Below are 20639 nucleotides of genomic sequence, written 5' to 3'. Positions count from 1 at the left end.
CAGACACATACTCTCTCTCTCTCTCTCTCTCTCTCTCTCTCTCTCTCTCTCTCTCTCTCTAACACACACACACATACACACACACACACACACACACACACACACACACACACACACACACACACACACACACACACACACCATGAGCAGGCTGAGTAGGAGATTTCCCCCGCGGCGTGTTTGCTGTTTGAATTATCCGCGTCGGTGACACTGATTTTGACAAATGTGCACAGGGACATCCCTGAGTGGAACCATCCCGGGGTTCCAGAAACGTCCTATCACTCTCTATTACCCAACCCCTACCCACACCAAACTACCCTACACACACACACACACACACACACACACACACACACACACACACACACACACACACACACACACACACACACACACTCACACTCTCACAATCACACACACATGCTCGCTAACAAACATGGTCACACACACACACACACACACACACACACACACACATACACTAATAAATATGAATAAACATAAAGACTCAGTGTCATTCACCTCCCCGCGCACACGCATATACACACACTTACTCACTATTACACACATCCCGTACCTCTCAGACTTAAGTGGTGATATTGCGGCACACAGCAGAGAGAGAGAGAGAGAGAGAGAGAGAGAGAGAGAGAGAGAGAGAGAGAGAGATGGAGAGAGAGAGAGAGAGAGAGAGAGAGAGAGGCAGTGGAACCAGGCTCATTTGAGCTGGACTGAAGACAAGGGTGCCAGACAAGGGGAAGAGAGGGAATGAAAGAAAAGCAGGCGGAGAAAGTGGAGATAGAAAATTAGAAACGGAGTGGGACAGGTAGACAGAGACAGAGGGGGATAGAAAGAGAGAGAGAGGGAGGGGGAAAACAGAGAGAAAGAGGGGGGTAGAGATGGAGGGAGAAAGAGGTAGAAAGGGCATGAGAGAGAGAAAGAGAGCTCCACAGGAGATGTGTCTGCTTCACCTACTGCGTCAGTCTGGCCTGTTAAGGTGCTGGGCTTAGCTCATTGGGGCTCTGTGTAAAACACAATGCACTAACTACATATATCAGACCCATTACTCTTAATGACAGCATGCACTCACTTTAAACATATGCTGCATAGGTATTATATGCATTATGCTATGGATAGATGGCCTGTTGAGGGTAGCCTACTGAGAAACATCCCAACAGAATAATAAAGGAAAAAGGAAAATAACAAAAGGAAACTGAACCAGTGTGCGTGTGAATGTGTGTATGTGTGTTACTGTTTCTGCAAATACACACAGGAACACACACACACTCACATATGCATGCATGCACACACATGCTCACGCACACTCATACCACCCAACTGGCTCTTTAATGTTGATGTTCAGTGAAACTTGAGTACGGCTTGAATAGAGCAAGGATTTATGTGGAGAGGATGCAGATTTCCCTCCCTCCTTTTTTCTCTCTATCTCTCTCTTTCTCTCTCTCTTTCTCTGTCTATCTTTCTGTCCTCTCACAGGGTGCTTTCCTGCGCCTATCTTTCTCCTCCGTGGGTGTCTTTTTAAGTGCTAATGCAGCACGCCAAAACAGGAGGAATCTCTCTCTTTACTCAGTAATTACTCCTGTCGGAGAGAGTCGGCAAAACGCTCAATCAGGGCCACTTAAAACCATATCACAAGTTCGTTTTTGTTCTTGTTCAAAGAAAGAAACAGACCAAATTCATCTATTGAATCAAGTTCACTCTCTTTTTTTTTGTTCCTCTAGTCTAGTCTAGTCTTGTCTTGACAAACAACAACAGCTAAATAGGAAAAGAAGTGGTAGGACAGAATGTTCTGTGGAAACTTTGATCCGTTAGTGATGTGTTTGACAGCCCGGCAGAATGCTCTGTGGGGTGTTGCGTCAGGTTGGAGTGTGAGGACTAAGAGTGTGCTTCTGATATATGTGTAGGCCGGTGCCTTTTGAGTGAAAGGTTGCAGTGTCACACATGGAGAGGGTTGAATGGACTGAAATGTGTGAAAGGCTGAGCCTTCATGTGTTAGGTGTCTGTTGACCCCAGATACCTCTCAGCTCTGTAAGGTCTTCATTGCTGAGAAATTCAACTATTGTTACATTTTTTTAATCTTTTTGCTGATTACTTTGATTTGCTGTTTCTTAAATGATGTATGGGCGATGTAACATCTATGTGTACTGATGTGTGTGTGTGTGTGTGTATGTGTGTGCAGGTGGTGGATCTGTATTGGGGAGTGGACCCTGAGGAATGGGACAGCCCCGAATTGCAGCGTCTGCGGATGAAGCTTCTAGAAGACTGCCTGAAGACTTCGGCGGGTCCATGCTTTGTTGTGGGTATATATTTTGTCCAATTTTCTCTTTAGTTGTCTGATTTAACTCTCTCTCTCTCTCTGTCTCTCTCTCTCTCTCCATCTCGCACTGTCTGACACATACGTCAAGAACATACAAACACCACAGTATGTGCAAAATTCCACATGACCTGTTTCTCTCTGACCAATGCAAACACAAGTGTGCAGTGAGGCTCAATAATTTGTTTATTAACATCATTTTCCTGTTAGTTAAAGCCTTTCTAATGAGACAAACAACAACAGGTGAATATACCCTTGCCTAGGTACACCTGAATTATGGGTAATGTAGTCTGACTGCGTATGAGGGGATTGATGTTGAGTGATTAAAATGGAAATGAGGCGTTGCTGAGAGGGAATGGGATTATAATTGGAGTCAGAGGGCAGAGTGGGGGGGGAGGTGGTAGACACCAGAGAACTGATGGAGAGAAAAGCCTCCCTCTTTCTCTCTTTTTTTACTTCTCTTTCTCATTTTCAGTTTCTGCCTCTTTCGTTGGTGTTGGCTTCGGCTTCGGCTCTCACACTGCTCTCTCCATTGTTTTCCATCTCTGGTCTTGTCCCTTGGTCTTTCTCTATTGTACAATCTTCATGTTCCTACCCATTATATATTTCCCCCTCAACATGTCTCAATCTTCAGACATTATTTTCTCCTGTCCTATGTTTCTTTCTTGTTATGCATTCTCTCTCTGCTTTTTGAAAAATATGTCAAGTGAGCTGATCTGCACTGGTCCTCAGAGTAAACCATAGATCCGCTTCTCAACTGAATGGGTCGCAGAGTGTTTGTGTTCTTTCAGAACTTTTATGACTTTTTGTAGAAAATATCGGCTGTGAACAGCAGCTTTTATTTTGAAATGAAAAGGCTGAGTCTTCACGGTTCTCATGCCTCAATCACAAAGGGAAAAGGAAGCTCTTGGAAAAAAAACAGAGAAAGTTCTATGCGAGCGGCAGATTCATAGCTTACGGTATGAGAGTCCAAGGTGTCGGCCGGAGTAGTTCTATAACTTGAACGGGGATGCCACTGGTGGGCTGACTGAATCTCTGTGTTAGAATTCATAATTCTGTTAGAAATGTAAAACGTTTAGCCAATTACTATAGTCATATTTTCTTGTCATTTGTGGTTAGCATGTGAGTAGCTATATGCAGTTTTGTGTGTGGGTAAAGAAATCAACACGTGTGTGTGTATAACGAGCTAATTTGATGAGGAATAACGTGTATAAGTTTGAATCATTTGTTGGGAAAAGGCAAAAAGTGAAGTAAATAGGCCCCAGATAACTAAAAATCAATTTAAAAACGATCTGATGTCGTAGACGTAGGCGTATGTGCTGTGAATGCAGGGATACAAGTAGGTTCTATGTTTATATCTGTATGTTTATTTTATTAATTGAATTCGACCAAATGTGGGTCACAGCTTAATGACTATTGGGAAACAGTGGGTCCCAAGGCCAGACCAGTTGAGAAGCACTGCTGTAGATGACCTCCAACTCCCCATCCCAAGCATCTCCCAAACCTCCCCCAGGCTGGGCTATCAGGACGAGGGAGAGAGGAGAGAGCAGTTTTGCTGGCACACTCTGTTGAAGAGGGAAATATAACTATTTAGAGCAGCTGTGAACAAAGCACACAGACAAGCACATGAATGCACACACATACACACACATACACACACACACACACATGCAACTACACACACACAAACCAATCGACTGTTAGCCAGCTGTACCACCTCTCCTACTTAATATACACCTCACTGCAGTGTTCGATCAGCAGTGGTTTGATTTGAGCTGGTGGCAGGAATTGAAAACATGCACACACACGCACACACACACACACACACACACGCTTACACACACACACACACATTTACACACACACACACACATGCTTACACACACACACACACATGCTTACACACACACACACACGCGCTTACACACACACACGCACGCTTACACACACACACACTCTCACACACACACACACACACACACACACACACACACACACACGCTTACACAAACACACGCACGTTCACACACACACACACATACACGCTTACACACACACTTGCCAGAGGGCCACTGCATGGCTCATCTCCACTCTGAGTAAAGAAATGGAGGTCAGCTGTTGTTTCAGCGGGAATGAAATCAATGCTCAAGGCAACCCCAGAATCAGAAGCAGTGGGCAGGCTAGTGTCAGTCACAACTCCCCTTGGACGACTGGACATGCTACAAAGACGCAAACCCTTCTGTGACTCTCGATCAATCTAAAATAGCTCAAAAGAGGGGATGGAAGGGTGCTATTTTTAAACATGGCCGCCGAGCCACGGATGTCAAGTCAGACAGACATCCCCTGGAAGGCAATGCGTGGGAGTCACACAGTCGCACAGATTTAAACGCGAATCTGTTCGGGTACTCTGTAACGAGGAGGGGAATAGCACCGTTGTGATGCCTGGTTCCTCTAGGCTACGTTCCACGTTCCATCTTTCTTCGTCTCTCATTGTCTTTTTGTTTCTCTGCTATACTTTCTTCTTTTTCAAAGATTGGAAAGAGTGTTGCTTTTGATGTGTGACAGGGGGCCAGGCTTGACAGTTCTGGGTTGCGGATGTCAGCTGAGGGTCCAGGGAAAAGGGGGGGGTGGGTGCTGGGGGATTGCAGGGCCAGATCGCGGCTGTTTAATGTCACTCTCGCTGCCGAGCGGAGGCACAGTGGGAAGTCTAGATTAATACCACAGAGTGCAGCAAGTCATGCAAGTAGGCAGTGAGTGTCAGGGTTTATTATGAAACACATGACCAATTGAGGAAAGAAAAAGATGATGAAGAAGAAGAAGAAGAAGAAAAAGAAGAAGGAGGAGGATGAGGGAGTGACATATCTGCGTTACTCACACTGACACTGTGACTCAGTGGGGGTTACTGTGACACAACACAGATACCTAGTGGAGCTGGGCCAGCCCCAGCAGTTGCACCAAAAGACTACATTTCCCATGATACTTAGCAAAGCCTGGGGGTTTCTCACACCTTTGTGGCAGAGCGGCAAAGTGGAAGTCAATTTGAAGGACTGAGTGAGAAGAGAGAGAGAGAGAGAGAGAGAGAGAGAGAGAGAGAGAGAGAGAGAGAAAGAGAAGTAACTAGGGAGGGAGAAAGAGAGAGGTGGAAAGACAAACATCTGCTTGCTCCACCGTCTGTGTTTGCAATACTGATTATCTCTATGTATGCTCATTGTTTAAGAAATTGGATGAGAGCAGTTTAAATAACTGCAACATAAGAGAAGGGATGAACGACTGGAATGGAAAATAAATTACTTATGGGAGGGCAGCTAAAAAGACGACTCCCCAAATGAGACTGAGATGAGAAATACACTTCAAAAACCCTAAACTGTCGAGAGAAATTTGAGTTTTAGAGATGAGCCCCAGCACTCAGATCGTAAAATGTTTTTCATTAAGAGACTCTGTTTGTTGTTTCTCCTGTTCACCAGTCTCCCTCTTACAGCTCAGGAGACACTCATTAAAATCAAATTACGTGCCATTCCAAAGGAAAACATACTGCTTGGTGCCTTCTCATTGACAGTGAGCGAATATACTGGGGGGGCGGGGGGGGGGGATTCTGCAGAAGAGAGGCTAGGTCTAGTCTCACTTAGCCAGACATGTATAGATACCAGTGGCGACTCCTGAAAAAATTCTCAGGGGGGGCAATTTTTTTTATAATGATTAAGGCGACCCATTCAGTAAGTACATTAAGTTAGCTGATTAACTCATACAGCAATACCTTTTTGTCCACTATTGGCAGCACACAACAGTAATATGTCCCCTCTTGCTACATAGCTAGAGTAGCAAGTTACAGGTGGAAAGCTATGGAAGAAAGTTGCATCCAGGAGCCTTCATAAGCAAACATGATGTGGCTCCACATTAAATTATCCCACTTTTTCATTATCCACGTGTCTCAAATGTTGTATGATGTAACATAGCTTAACAGGACACATGATATGTCCAGTAACATCATAAAGAAGGGGTAACATAAGTCAAAAACAACAATATTTATTGACTGATCTTGAAAGTATTGGCTTACAAAAGCAAAATAAGTCATCACATAAAAAATTATTCAGTGTTAGTGCAAGAAGCGAACTGTGAAACACACTGTAAAACCTATGAAAAGTGACAGTGGGTATATGAAATACAGACCGCATTAGCCACGCGATTTTCTTTCGTTCCAATTCTTAGATGTAGGATTTCCCTCCCTTTGTAGAAACCTGTTGAATGGATACATTTGGTCTAGGAAGTCCTAATTGTTTTGTTGTCAATTTATCTTCATTAGTACGCCGACTAAAAAGGAGTTTCTGTCAAAGAGCGAATCGAGTTATTGCACTGGACAGGGCAGCCATCTTGACAGAATATGCCTCCGTCGAAGCTGTATGACGTTCGTATAGGCTTTTACGTCCACTACTTATGACAAGACCAGGAGGGGCGAGCCCTCCCGGAAGCCATAGAGAATGCATTGAGAGCTCTGTTTTGTGAAAAAAATGGATTTAACATGGGAGTCAATGGGAGAGGTCTGGGGCGATTTTCATTTCGCCCCAAATCGCCCCAGAAGGGGTGGGGCCATTTGAAGCACGACTTTAGGCTGACTGAACGACTGTTACCTGATTCGACAATGACATACAGAGGCAGATCAGACGGTCTAGTGGTAGAATCCGACAGAAAAAAAATTATTACATTTAAATTTACGTGTCATTTACGCGACTTACAATGATATTGCGTTTATACATAAGGAGTTTTTTTTTTTTTTTTTTTTTTTTCCTTTTCCCCTAGGCAGTGCGTCGCCCCAATCGCCCTTATGGACGAGCCGCCCCTGATAGATACTGTATATTAGACATAATATATAGATACTGTAATAATATATAGATGATAATAATATATAGATACTGTATATTAGACATAAGGTGGCACTACAGCATCATTTGACTAACTTGGCAGACTCACACACACATGCTCACAAACACACACACACGTGGACAGAGAGAGAGAGACGCACCTATCTTGCAGCGTGGCTGACTTGCGCGAGTCATAAGACAGACAGCACCACAGGGTCAGAACACATACAAACACAAAGATTAACATTGTCAGCCACATTCACCAACAATCTCTCTCTCACTCTCTGGCTCTCTCTCACACACACAGATACACACAAATACACACACACACACATAAAGGCACACCTATGAGCCTGGTGGCGTTTATAAAGAAGGTGCGTTTCCACAGCAACAGCAGCGGGGTTGGCATGGCGATGGTGTCAGTGACCCTTACAGATTAAGCATGACAATGAAGTGTGACTGAACCCCCACCCCCCCCACCCCCCACCCCACCACCACCACCACCACCGCTCACATAAACACACTTACACACACACTTCTCTAGTTATCCCTCTGAGCTACCGTACAATCCCACATTATGTAAAGCCGAGTGTCTCCATCTGATCTCCCCCCCCCCCCCACACACACACACACACACACACACACACACACACACACTCACATTTCCAGTTTTTTGTGTGTGTGTAGGGCTGGTCTCAAACTGCCCCCCTTCCCCCACTTGGGGATGTAATATCATCTCTCAGGGACAGGTGTGTGTTGTGTACGTCTTACAGTGTATGAGTCTACCCTGCGGAAATCAGCAGAGGCCTGCTGAGATTACGGTGTCTGTGCTTATGTCTGCCTGTCTGCCGCTGTATATCCTGGTCTGTCGCTCTCTCTCTCTCTCTCTCGCTCTCTCTCTCTCTCTCTCTGTCTCTCTCTCTCTCTGTGTGTGTGTGTGTTTATGTTTGTTATATGTCTCTCTACATGTTTGTCAGAATTCAGCTGCTCAAGGACTGCTGGGACCAAGGCAGTCTGGAACAGCACAGCTTTTTACATCTGGCAGCTAGACTGCCTGCCTGTCTGTCTGTCTGTCTGTCTGTCTGTCTGTCTACCCACCTACCTGTCTCCTTGGACTTAATCAATGCCCACCGCGGATTCTTACGTGCAACAAAGAAAGGCATAGCATGAAGCCATTTTGACTGCTAGAGCACATTTATTTGGTAATTCCATAGCATGCACACACAGACCAAAGTGCCTTTGAGGGCAGACCTTTGCCTCATTTGGGTGTGGCTGTGTCGCAATCTTTTTTTAATTGTCAAAGGGGGGCCTGCCATGAAAAGTTGGGGAACCACTGCCCTAAGGAAATTAGGCTACGTATCCCTACTAACTTCTTTACTTACCTTTCCACTGTACTTTACGTGAGTAGTATCCTTAATATTGTATGCACTTGCTGTAATGCATGTTTATTAGGTCCATAGGCCTATATGTTGAAACATTTTGATCAATTCAACACAACATATTTAATCATTTCACAGTTCACGGTTTTGACAGTTTTACAGTTTAAATATTTTCATAACGTACACTGATGTCATGTCATTTGTTTGACTTGAACACACTTGTATTCACAACACGTCAGAATTCCTGTTTATATGATTGACTCAAAAGACCCAAATTCAACAGCACACTAATTAATATACCATTTCACCTGTCCCACAAAGGCTTCCTCTTACTCTAGCATCCTATGATGTTGCGCCATTTGCAGACATCTTTGTCGGGCAGTTAATCTGTCTGTCAACATCTTTCTCTCTGTCTTCTTGTCTTCAGCATACATAGATATACTTTGGTATATCTTTTGACCATACTGTCCCCTTGATGCCTTGAGATGTAATATCACCCAGGTCTTTTAAAGGTATGACAGTGCTTAGAAGGCAGTCTGGGTGTCGTCTGGTGCGACCCAAATTGACTTTGTCTTCAGTGATGTAACCGTCTTCTAGTGATGTAACCGTCTTCGCCGAACACTGACACACCTCTCGTAGGATTCTTGCAGAGAGTGTGGGGGTGTCTGTTCTGAAATGCGAACAGACATCTTTTCAGTCAAAGCTACACACACACGCACACACACACACTCACACACACACACACAGACAGACACACACACACACACACACACACACACACACACACACACACACACACACACAGACACACACTAAGTCTGCTGCTGTCTCCTGTCGCATCAGCCTTTAGAAGTTTAAGTAATGCCAATGAGATGGGTGTTCCCCACAGGGCTTTACATTTGCTCAAGGCGAGATGGATAGAAAAAAACGGTGACAGTCAAACATGAGGGAGGAAGGGAGAAGAGAGGCAGAAATTTTAAAGATCACAACCTGAGAAATAAGTCAACAGCAAAGCAGAACAGAACTCCTAATTACTTCAATTGCCATGACTTTGGCTTTAAACAAGCTTGTTTGTTATTGTTCATTTGCAACAATTAAATGAATCAATACACCTATCTCTGAGAGTAAGTATCCGTATCTGCCATAGACTTAGTTTTGAAATTGCTCCCTGAATGAATGTAATTTGCATCTCAGAGGGCCAACAAGTTATATTAATTGACTCTTTCAGACGCCAACAAGTCCTCACTCACAGACATTTCTGAGCAAGCTTTGCTGCACTCCCAAGAGCATTTTAGGTAAAAGAATGAACTGGCTTTCTGCTTAAAACAGTCTTTTCCTTTTTTCTGCCTTTCTTTATTTGTTAGTAAATCCTGTCTGTAAAGTGCACGAAGAAGTGTTTGAAAGTCTTCACACTCCTCCTCCTCTTCCTCCTCTTGGCCTCCTACCGGCCCCCTCCCAGAAATAAAATAATAACAGGCATCTAAGATTGTCGGCCGCGGTCCTTTAATCTTCCTGGCGTGGTTCCAAACACTTAAAGGCTCACTGCTGCTCTCTCTCTCCGGAGCACAGACAGTGAAGCTGGCGGGGGAGATTGAGACATCACCAACCAAATATGTTGCTAGGGAAGAATCCTTTGCCGTGTGTGTGTGTGTGTGTGTGTGTGTGTGCGCGCGCTTCGTCACTGATGAGGTGCTTGTTCATCAGGGAGCCCCATTCACATGCTCTTTATGCACCTGAGCAGCGCTGCAAACATACCTGAGCGTCCCCCTGCACACAAAGGAGCTTCAGTGCCTCGTGCCAAGCCCCTATAAGGGCCACTTCAACCCTCCCCTGGGCCGGGGACAGACCCTAAAATAGCCTGAAGAATGGAGCCGTTTGTTTTATGTCATCCGCCTGAGTTTTCCTTCTTCGTTGTTTTTTGTCCAAGTTGTTATCAGATGTTCCGACAGTGGCAGTCAGTCCCAAAAGCAGTGATTCTTTTAATTTGATCTCTTAAGAGATCGCAGGGGTGATGTGTGTGTGTGTGTGTGTGTGTGTGTGTGTGTGTGTGTGTGTGTGTGTGTGTGCGTGCGTGCGTGCGTGTGTGTGTGTGTGTGTAAGGGGGGAGTCAGTAGAGGCTGATAGAGGAGGCAAAGGGGAGGTGGAGGTGGTGTGTGTGTGTGTGGGGGGGATGGGGGGTGGGTACTGCTTGAACGATCAAAGGAGCTTTGTCGTAGCCGTGACGATAAACCTTTCATAACGACCACGAAGAGGAACACTGTTGTCTTTCAAGTGTGTACTTTTGCTTGCGGCAAAAGCGTTTTCTCCCCTCATCCCTCTGCTTCCCTCTCTCCTCCCCTTTCTTCCACTCATTATCTGTCCATCTCTCTTTACTTTCCTCTGCATGCCCCCCCCCACACCCCTGTCCTCAGGCGTCCATTTCCATGCGTGTTCATGGCATCAGCTGGTAATCTGCTCTGCCATGCTATTATTTCCATTGCGGACGGCAAACAGTGACTGAAGTCGCGGAAAATGGACATTTGGCCAGCGAACTGTTCTCGAAAAACGCTCATGGTAATGACTCACTGATCCCTCCGAAGCATGTGCTCACTGTTGTCAACAGTGAGATCGCTGATTGCGAGGACCGTCAGGCCCGCCCAGACTGGAATTTCAGACCAAGAGGCGAACGGCGAGGGTGTTAGCCTTTTATAATTGGATAGCCCAATATACTTTGGGTGGCCCAGGATACTAAAAGCCAGACATCCTTCGCTAACCCCTCAACACATAACCGAATCCTAATGCCCAATGAATCAATGATAAGAACTGAAAATATGTACAAATGTATATTAATGGCATTTAAAACTCTATGTTTTAATTAGAAGAGACACTGCATGTTTGGTTGTGGTAGTAATAATGCTGAGAGTACAAGTTGATGAACACTATGTTCTGACCCTGAGTGCAGTGGCGGTTCTACATGGAATTACGCCCCGGGCGAAACCCCCTCTGAGCGCCCCCCGCCCCCCCCCGCCGGGAAAAAAAGAATCTAATTTATTTTTTATTATAACAATATAAGTGAAAGACATGTATCAATTGCACAAATCCTTCAATAGAAAATTTGACTAACACACTTAAGAGAATCAATGCACACATCATGTACATTAATGTTAGCTAACCAGCTCTCTGCAAGTTAGGTTAAGCACTCAACATGCATTATGGTATAGTTGAGTTAGCTAATCGTGGCTAACGGGATTTCGCTAACGCTGGCTAGTATAGTTGTGTCAAAAGGAAATATATGGTCTAACCAGCTAGCTATCGACCTGTTCATTATTAAGATTATACTAGTACTCTGTATGCTGTTATATTCTGTTAGTTGTGGCTAGCGGGACTTCGCTAACACCTAGCCTAGTGTCAGATGAATGAACATGTTCATACCCTATGGTCAAATCAGCTAGCTAACGCTAGCTAGCAAACAATTCTGTTGGTGCTCAACATTAGCTGGTTGCCTTAATAGGAATTTAGGTTAAGTTACACTTGACTGAAAACACATTTTTACCTTGTCCACTTGAGCATCCTTCAATAGCTTTCTTGATAATGTAATAGACTACTCTGTAAAATATGTATTTAATTTCCCTCGGGATAAATAAAGTATCTATCTATCTACCTATACTCTGCTAACTACGTACTACCTTCACCAGTTGGATAAATTGAAGCAGTCAGTGGTCTCCTTCCACCAATTCACCTTGCCCTTGGTGACCACATCATCGTTCTGTATTACCTATTTGTATTAGCCATTTCACACAATTCAGAAAAACGAAAACGTGCAGGAATTATAGGCCTGTAATTATAATGTTATGAATGTGCGTTATTGGGAAGAAAGTCGAGGTGTGACTGCTATACAGTGGATCCCCGCGCCCCCTCCCCTTCCCCCTTCTCACGCAGGATCTGTCCACGGCACCTTCTTAGCGAGCAGAGGCGCCTGCAGCTGCAGGGGGCGCCAATTTGCCAATTCCACACACAGTGATATGATAGATAATAGAAAACCGCTTCGCGGCCCAGATGATTTTTTTTTTAAGTGCTCTTGCCGCCCCCCACGTCTTATGAAAAAGTGCCGCCCCGGGCGGCTGCCCGGGTCGCCCGTGCCTAAACCCGCCCCTGCCTGAGTGCTTCCATACCAGTGAGAGCGTGGTTGTCCATGGTTACTTATGACATTCTTCCACACTGAAAGTAAAGAATCTGATCTGGCTTTTCCTTGAGACTCCCGAGTATGACCACCAGTCTGTATCCACATGGTTAGCATTGAATTTAGTCAAAAAGAGGCATTAGGCAAGGCTTTTACATGCATGCATGAAGGCCACCACAGTGAAAGGTACGATGAGACCTTGAGGGTAACAGACCACATGGAAATTTCTCACTGTGTGCGTGGCCACTGCTGTGAGCAAACAATGATACCTTTCACAGAGGAGAGGAATTAAGGACAGTCACATTTTCTCCCCCTCCTTGTAAACTGTAGCCCCACAAGGGAGAGCATGCAGAGAATCATTCACGGAGTCGGTGGCAACTTGCGTAAAATCAGTGGTTTGGTGACATAATGTGATTCTCTGGAGGGAAAGGGCAACTGAGGGGGAAAGCATTTGCTTTTTTTTTTCCTGGAAGATTGCAATTCTTTATGTCCCGAGAATGAGGTTGTTTGAGGGAGGAAGAGGAGTGTGTGGGAAAGAGAGAGAATGAGGTTGTTGGAGGGAGGAAGAGGAGTGTGTGTGAAAGAGAGAGAATTAGGTTGTTGGAGGGAGGAAGAGGAGTGTGTGTGAAAGAGAGAGAATGAGGTTGTTGGAGGGAGGAAGAGGAGTGTGTGTGAAAGAGAGAGAATGAGGTTGTTGGAGGGAGGAAGAGGAGTGTGTGTGAAAGAGAGAGAATGAGGTTGTTGGAGGGAGGAAGAGGAGTGTGTGTGAAAGAGAGAGAATGAGGTTGTTGGAGGGAGGAAGACGAGTGTGTGTGTGAGAGAGAGAGAGAAAGAGAATGAGGTTGTTTGAGGGAGGAAGAGGAGTGTGTGAGAGAGAGAGAGTTAGGTCAGATTTGATCAGGTTCAGGTTTGATACTGAACTGATGTCTGCCTCACTATACCTGGAAATGGGCGTGTGTGCTATGTGTGTGTCTGTGTGTGTGTGTGAGTCTGTGTGTCTGTCTGTGTGTGTGTGTGCGTCTGCCTCAGTACTTATTAATGCCTTAAAGTCTCACTGGCTTATATAAATGTCCTCTCCCCCAGTGTCCTTGGCTGTAATTAGAAACTGATTGAAAGGTTACCACCCCCAAAAAAACCCACACAGAGAAAGCGAAAGCCCACAAGGCATCGGCTTGCTCACCCATGCACTATTAACCAAGCCCTGTTTGGACAGCCAAAGCCAGATTGGCCAGGTGCACAGTGTGTGCCCTCTCTCTTGCCGTAGTGACCTGGAGCAGGTGTCTGTTTTAATAAAAGAGGAAGCAGGTCAGGGAGCTGGGAGAGGGCTAATGTGGCGGGACTGGGAGAGAGCTGACCGCCTTCTGTTCTGGGGCACAAGCTGCACTCGTTTCTATCTCTGCCTCGCTCTCTCTTTGTGATTGCTCTTTTTCTTGCTTTCTTTCCTTCCTTTCTTTCTTCCTTTCTGTCTCCCAAGTTCCTTTGTTCTATTCTATATATTAAATAATGCTGTGCACGATGTGCTTATCGGTGCGGTCAATACCATGAAAAAAGGAAACACATGCAATGATACAAGCAGAGAAATAAAAATGACAAAGACTCTTTCTCTCTCTCTCTCTCTCGCTCTCTCTCTCTCGCTCTCTCTCTTCCTCTGTTGCCCCCCTCCATCTCTCTCTCAGGGTCTGGTGGGGGAGAAGTACGGCAGCATCCGCGTGCCTGGGGAGGTGGAGTCGGCCGAGTTCGAGATGATCCTGGACGCGGCGGTGGAGTCGGCCCTCGACACGCGCCTCCTGGAGGAGTGGTACTGCCGGGACGAGAATGCGGTGCCGCCCACCTACTACCTCAAGCCCAAAGCCCAGATGCTCAAGAACTATCAGAACTCAGTAAGGGACACCACCAGTTCTCACATCTGTTTATCTCCATCTGTCTGCTCTTTGGGTTAACCCTTTACTGGCTCCTTGTGTCATTAGACTGACATAAGCACCTCATAAACATGTTATGGCAGTACCCTGTCCTGTCATTGGTCATCACAGGGGGTTAGTTAGTCGACATGAACTTTTAGTCCAGTGATTTGATGGTGTCAAGTTACCCTTATTGACTAAGTTGTCATGATAGATATATTTTGAGAATTTGAACCGTCATAACAGCTTGTATCACATGCAAGTAAACCGTCATAGGATCATATATTTTTTAGAGCTGTCATGACAGCTGCTGAATAAAGAAACATGTTATGTTACTGGACTAGTTATTTATGACGAGATATGGATACTGCTATGGTATGGTTATGTTAGTTTATGACAAAAGGTTAACGGAAATTGTTTCCCTATTCAATTCACTTATCTGTGTCCTTGGAAGGTATCTTGTTCTGTGGAGAAATAAAACGAGTTCTAGTTCTTTTGGTTAATTAAAAGTCCTAAAGAAAGGTCCTGTTCTCCTTCTTTTCCGGAAGGCCAGAGGAGAAAAGAGAAAAGTAAAGAAAGAGTGTTCAGATAGTTAGCTGAAGCCTCCATGTTAAAAAAGAGTCAGGTCTCTATGGGTATATCCATGAATAGCATCAGGCCATTCACTCCCAATGCCGGTGCCTTTCCATTCAATCTATCAGTGGAGTCAGTGCACACTCATACATGTATTAATGCATCTGGAGGACAGATACACAAAAGAGTAAAAAAGCAAATAAGTTGTCGAAGCGTTCAGGGTTACACCCAGAATCTCAGGTGATCTTTGGAAGTGGCAACATAAAACTCAATTTTACTTGGGGATGAAAAGCTGGTTCTTTAATGACCTTGCCAGAGTCGGTCAGTTTGTGGTGTTATTAAGTTCGCCGTTCACAGTTGACGACAAGGACAATCTGTTTATCTGCAGCCCAGAAGTCCTGTAAAACATTGTGGACAAAAAGACTGTCAGCACAAGAGTTTTATGTAGAACGCCCTCAAAATGGCCGACTCTGGAGAGAACACTGTTTGCCTGCGGCAGACTTTACGAGAGTCATAAATTCAGGTTGTGTTTTTAAATAAAACCCCTCCAAGCACTCAGTCTTTATCTCTCCTTCCTCTGCTCTCCTTGTCCGTGTCTCTCCTTCCTTCCTTCCGTCTCTCTCTCTCTCCCTCACTCTCTCTCTTTCTTCGCTCTCCCTCTCTTTTTCTCAACTCGCCAGTTTCACCCACCTGCATTTTTATCACTGTTCCCCTCTCTCTTTACCCCCATGAAGGGCTTATTCATCCATTTTTCCTGTCCTCTCTTTCTTAGCTTCCATCTCTCTCACGCCTTCTCTCTAGTCATAGCCTCTCTTTTCCCTCCCTCTCTCTCTCTCTCTCTCTGCATAAATCTGCTGCTAACACACTGCTGCTAGCTGAAGGGTATGGTTAGCGTCATTGCTCTCCCCCTACCTCTCTGTTGGAGTAAAATGAGAAAAGGCGGCAGGTGCTTTTTCCCTCGTACCCTTCTCACCAGAAACCTCCCTCCAAACACACACACACACACATACACAGAGACACACACACACACACACACACACACACACACTGACACACACACACACAAACACACACACACACACACACAAACACACACACACACACACACACAGACACACTCACACACACAAACACACACACACAAACACACACAGACACACACACAGACACACACACAAACACACACACACACGGGCCCCACCTCATCCAGTCATCTCCACATGCACCTCTCCCCCCCCCCCCCCCCCCCCCCCCCCCCTTCTCCTCTGGGGACTGGAGACCAAAGTCACGGCGTTTAAGTGGCGATCGGCATGCCAGAGAGTGTGTGTCCTAAACCCAGGGTGTGTCTCAATGCTCCCCTCCTGGCTTCTCTGCCCTCCCTTGGGCTGGTGCTTGGTAGGCTGCCCATGGCCTGTCCCGCGATCACTTACTGCTGAGCTGAGCATGAACAGCTGAGGCTATGTGTGTGAGCTGGGAGATAAAGGAGCTTTTCAGTGAAAATGGAAAATTTTGCAATGTAGAAGTCAGGACTTTTTTTTTCAGCACTAGCAACATGCATCTAATTGTATTCTCATGCATTTATTATCTCAGTCATCATGCCTTTCATTTCTCTCTCTCGTTATAACTTTCTTCACATTACCAAGACACTCCTTACCGTTCTCTGCTGTATTGTATCTTATTGAACTCAAATGGATGGTGTTCTTTCCTGTCTCCTTCAAGATGGAGTCGAACAGTGCCGCCAAGACCAAGAACGACAAAGCGTGGCGTGGCGTCTCGGACGAGATCAAGAAGATCTTCCGCGCGGCCGTGCTGCAGTTGCAGGAGAAGGGAACCATGAAGGCTCCTCAGGCCAAGAAGTTCCTCTGCTCACGTACAGTACATCTACTCCACCTCCAAATCAACTTAAAATGTCTTTTTATTTCCATTCAAACTTTATTATCCCCTAGAGGGCAAATTAGCTTTGCAGCAAAGGCACACGGTAGAATAAGGCCTTATTATTGTCATTATTAGTAGTAGTAGTAGAGGTAAAAGGTACAAAAGTGAAAGTCAGGTATTTAATGACATCAGAGGTAGTAGTAGGAGTAAACTATTAAGTATTATTACGTATTTTAAACTCCATTCAGCCCTCAGTTCAATTCCATGAATCTCTATGCAGTTTTATACTGTTCCATTAAAGTCCATTAATTAATCTTACTCCATTTAAGACTGAACTAGATGTTGAAAGGAAAAAGGATGTTGCTCCATCCTGATCCTAATGTCATCCCATATATTTAGCATAGCGTCAAGAGCACCAGTGATATGTTAAGCCAGTTTCTATATAGCGTCTTTCCGAACGTGTCTTTTTACACTCCCAGCTTCAAAGAGCATTTACCGAGATGAAAGAACGGCTCGGGACGAGGGCTCATCTTCACGCTTCGCCGTATTTAAATGTCTGCGCCACAGGGGCGTCAAATGAGATCTAATAAGACAGACTTAATGTGCTCAGGTTAATCCAGTGATCTCTGCCGGCTCTTCCACTAATGCCACCCTACCCACGTGTTTTTTTTTTTTTCGTGGGTATTCGCTGTCTCTTTCCAATTACTCCCCGTGTCTCTCTTCCCACACGATTTCCATTTTATTATCATTGTTTGTTCGGAGGTAGCAGAGCAGGTTACCGCAATAGCGGTGAAACCTACTGGTTAGCTTTTAGAGATTCCTGATTGGGTTCACAGACAGGGAAGGGGTGGAGAGGCCTGGCTCTGTCTGCCTACTGCTCTCCAGCTCAGTTTCTGCTGAGAATACAGCAGTGTTTCAGATCCCACAGTCTTCTCTATTCAATATCATTTATATTAACATATATGCCTGGAGACAAGCATCATGAACTGTAACCTAAATGTGGGTGGCATGATTACACCATTAACACAAAGTTCTAAAATGATCCAGTGCTCTTAAGGGTGCTGTTTGCAAGAATGTCTAAAAAAAAGTTTGGATGAGGGTCCAGGGACATCTGGAAGTTAGGGTCGGGTCTTAGAGGAAACGCTTGTAGGTAAAGCCTAGTTTGTTTTCTATGTCTTGTCTTCTCATCTTAGTGAATGTATTACCTGGGTAGTACCTGATGTGAGGGTATTTGTGTGTGTTTGTGTGTGTGTGTGGGTGTGTGTGTTTGTGTGTGTGTGTGTGTGTGTGTGTGTGTGTGTGTGTGTGTGTGTGTGTGTGTGTGTGTGTGTGTGTGTGTGTGTGTGTGTGGTTACCTGGGTAGGCATGAAGAACATACACAATGGAATGGCTGCTTGTCTTAGTGGGCACATTCAGAAGCAGGGGAAGGGGGAGGCGAGGTAGTCCTGCAGGATGTTGGCACCACGTGTGGCAGCGGCGCGTGTGTTTTGGGGGTGTCCAGACATCTGTGTGTATGAAACTCAGACGGGTGCGAGCGTTTGCCAGCCGCACCCTGCTGAGATGCTGCCACCTCTCCAGGGAATTATGTGTCTGCCGTCTCTCCCACACCTACACACTCACCACAGCTCAGACCCAAAAAAGAAAACCAAATCCAAATCCCCCCTTTTATAATGTTTCGGCTGTAATGTATTCGGCTATAGCCATTCAGGTGAATACAATGGGGCATGGAGTGTTTTGCATGATTCTCTCTCTCTCTCTTTCTCTCTCTCCATCTTTATATCTATCTTGTAGTCTATCTCTCTCGCTCCACTCTCTCTCTCTCTCTCACTCTTGGAGGACTAAAGCTTTAGTGAGAAGGAAATCCATAGGAGAGTTAATTGAGGATTGAGCTGCAGTCAGCGAGCTTGCCCAGCATAGACTAAACCACCACCCAGTCGCCACTTCAACCCCCCCCCCCCTTTACCGCTCGCCCCCGCGATCTTAAATCGGGCTGCGGCGTGTGTGATACGGAGCTGCTGGCATTGGCAGGCGATCCGTGGAGGCACTCTCTCCGGAGGTCTTTGATAAGGCGCCCGAGATGTGGGATTAAACGATCATATCAAAAACATGCCGTCATCCACCACCACCGCCACCGCCACCTAACAAACATGGGCACGCGTACACACATACACACACACACACACACACATATTTCCAAACAGGTCTTAAGGAAACCTAATTACTCGCTTAAAGAATCGCATGGCAGAAAGCTGCAGAATTCTTTTTTCTGGCCAAACATCAAATCCACTTTTTCTTTTCTTCTCCTGACTTTATTTCAAAGACAAGAGGCTTAGCAGGCAAAATGGTTTATTTTTAATGAGGGAAAAAAAAAAACGAGCTTAAGATTTTTTAAACACTTCAGACAGAAAATGTGTCTTTATCGCTCAATTTTCCATCTCTGTCCCTATCTCCTTCAGCCCTGGAAGACGAGCTGGACTTCGCTCTGGGCAAGCAGACACCGGCTTTCCTGAAGAAGTGCGTGTGCTACATCCGCAAGATTGCCAACTTTGAACGCCACGCCAAGCTGCCCGAGATGGCACGCTACATGGACATTGTCACCGACGCCGAGCACGTCATGCGCAACCAGGAGGCTTACGAGCGTCTGCTCAAGGTCCGCGACGAGTTCATCCCCACCGTGGTAGCGGCGTCCAACTTGCGCGTCTACTCCTCCGTCACACACTGCGACATGAAGATGGGCTACTCCCAGGTAGCTCAATGTTGCTAATTAAACATTAAACATTAAAGAACATAAACATTAAACAACTAAGGTGAAATCTTCATACATATATTGTTGTGTTTAATGTCAATGATTTAAACAATTTCAAATGATTAAAATAATCAAACTGTTATTGAAAACTGAAAATTAAATAGGGCTAATTTGGGTTTGCTTTTTTCTAACTAGAGCTGAAATAGAGCTTCTGTTCAGTTCCTCTAGTGGTAGTAGTAGTGGTGTGGTCCAGTAGATGGTACAATAGGGACTCTATGTAAAGACAGAGACTGAGGAAGGCAAAATGAAAGCTGCTTATTATTACCATCCTGATAATCATGTGATACCTTAGAACCTTGAGATTCCTCACAGGGTCTTTCAAAAGCAATTTGTTTTTCCTTAAAGCCTTTTCTATACCGGCAATGCTTCTTTCTAAGAATGGTTCTTTGCCCTATTTGAGTGCACTTGCCTGCCCATGATAAGTGAGTTAATCCTATGTCCGACAGGAGGTGGAGAGCCACTATGTGGAGGGCCTGTGCAAGCAGTTCTACGAAGACATGGTGGACATCATCCAGGCCACGGTGCAGCAGAACTTCGACGCCGAGACGGACCCGCTGTACGACGAGCTCCTGCAGCACCTGTCGCTCTGCAAGACCTTCTCGTCCATCTACGAGTACAAGAGCGAGGCGCTGGACCTGGTGCAGGAGTACCTCTACCCAGTGAAGGGGACGCGCATGAGCCCGCTGGTGGTGTTTGGGGGACCCTGCACGGGGAAGACGCTGCTACTCTCCGAAGTGGCCAAACAGGTGAGGGGGTTGGGGGGT

At 45.5% G+C, this 20639-nt stretch overlaps 1 protein-coding gene across 2 annotated transcripts in view; it reads left to right on the top strand.

Moving 5' to 3' along the window:
- Window positions 1-20639, top strand: part of LOC105907152 (NACHT and WD repeat domain-containing protein 2) — a 60433-nt gene that overhangs the window by 29946 nt on the left and 9848 nt on the right. For both annotated transcript variants that reach the window (XM_031585042.2, XM_031585043.1), the window contains 5 exons: window positions 2195-2311; window positions 14400-14603; window positions 16914-17064; window positions 19526-19815; window positions 20322-20621. In XM_031585042.2, the coding sequence (XP_031440902.1) occupies window positions 2195-2311; window positions 14400-14603; window positions 16914-17064; window positions 19526-19815; window positions 20322-20621 (1062 nt within the window). The remainder of the gene's footprint in view (window positions 1-2194; window positions 2312-14399; window positions 14604-16913; window positions 17065-19525; window positions 19816-20321; window positions 20622-20639) is intronic.

Source organism: Clupea harengus, chromosome 18 (genome assembly GCF_900700415.2).
Source record: "Clupea harengus chromosome 18, Ch_v2.0.2, whole genome shotgun sequence".
In the NCBI taxonomy this organism is placed as follows: Eukaryota; Metazoa; Chordata; class Actinopteri; order Clupeiformes; family Clupeidae; genus Clupea; species Clupea harengus.
Note: the sequence above shows the minus strand (reverse complement) of the source record. Positions and strands in the feature narration are given on the sequence as shown.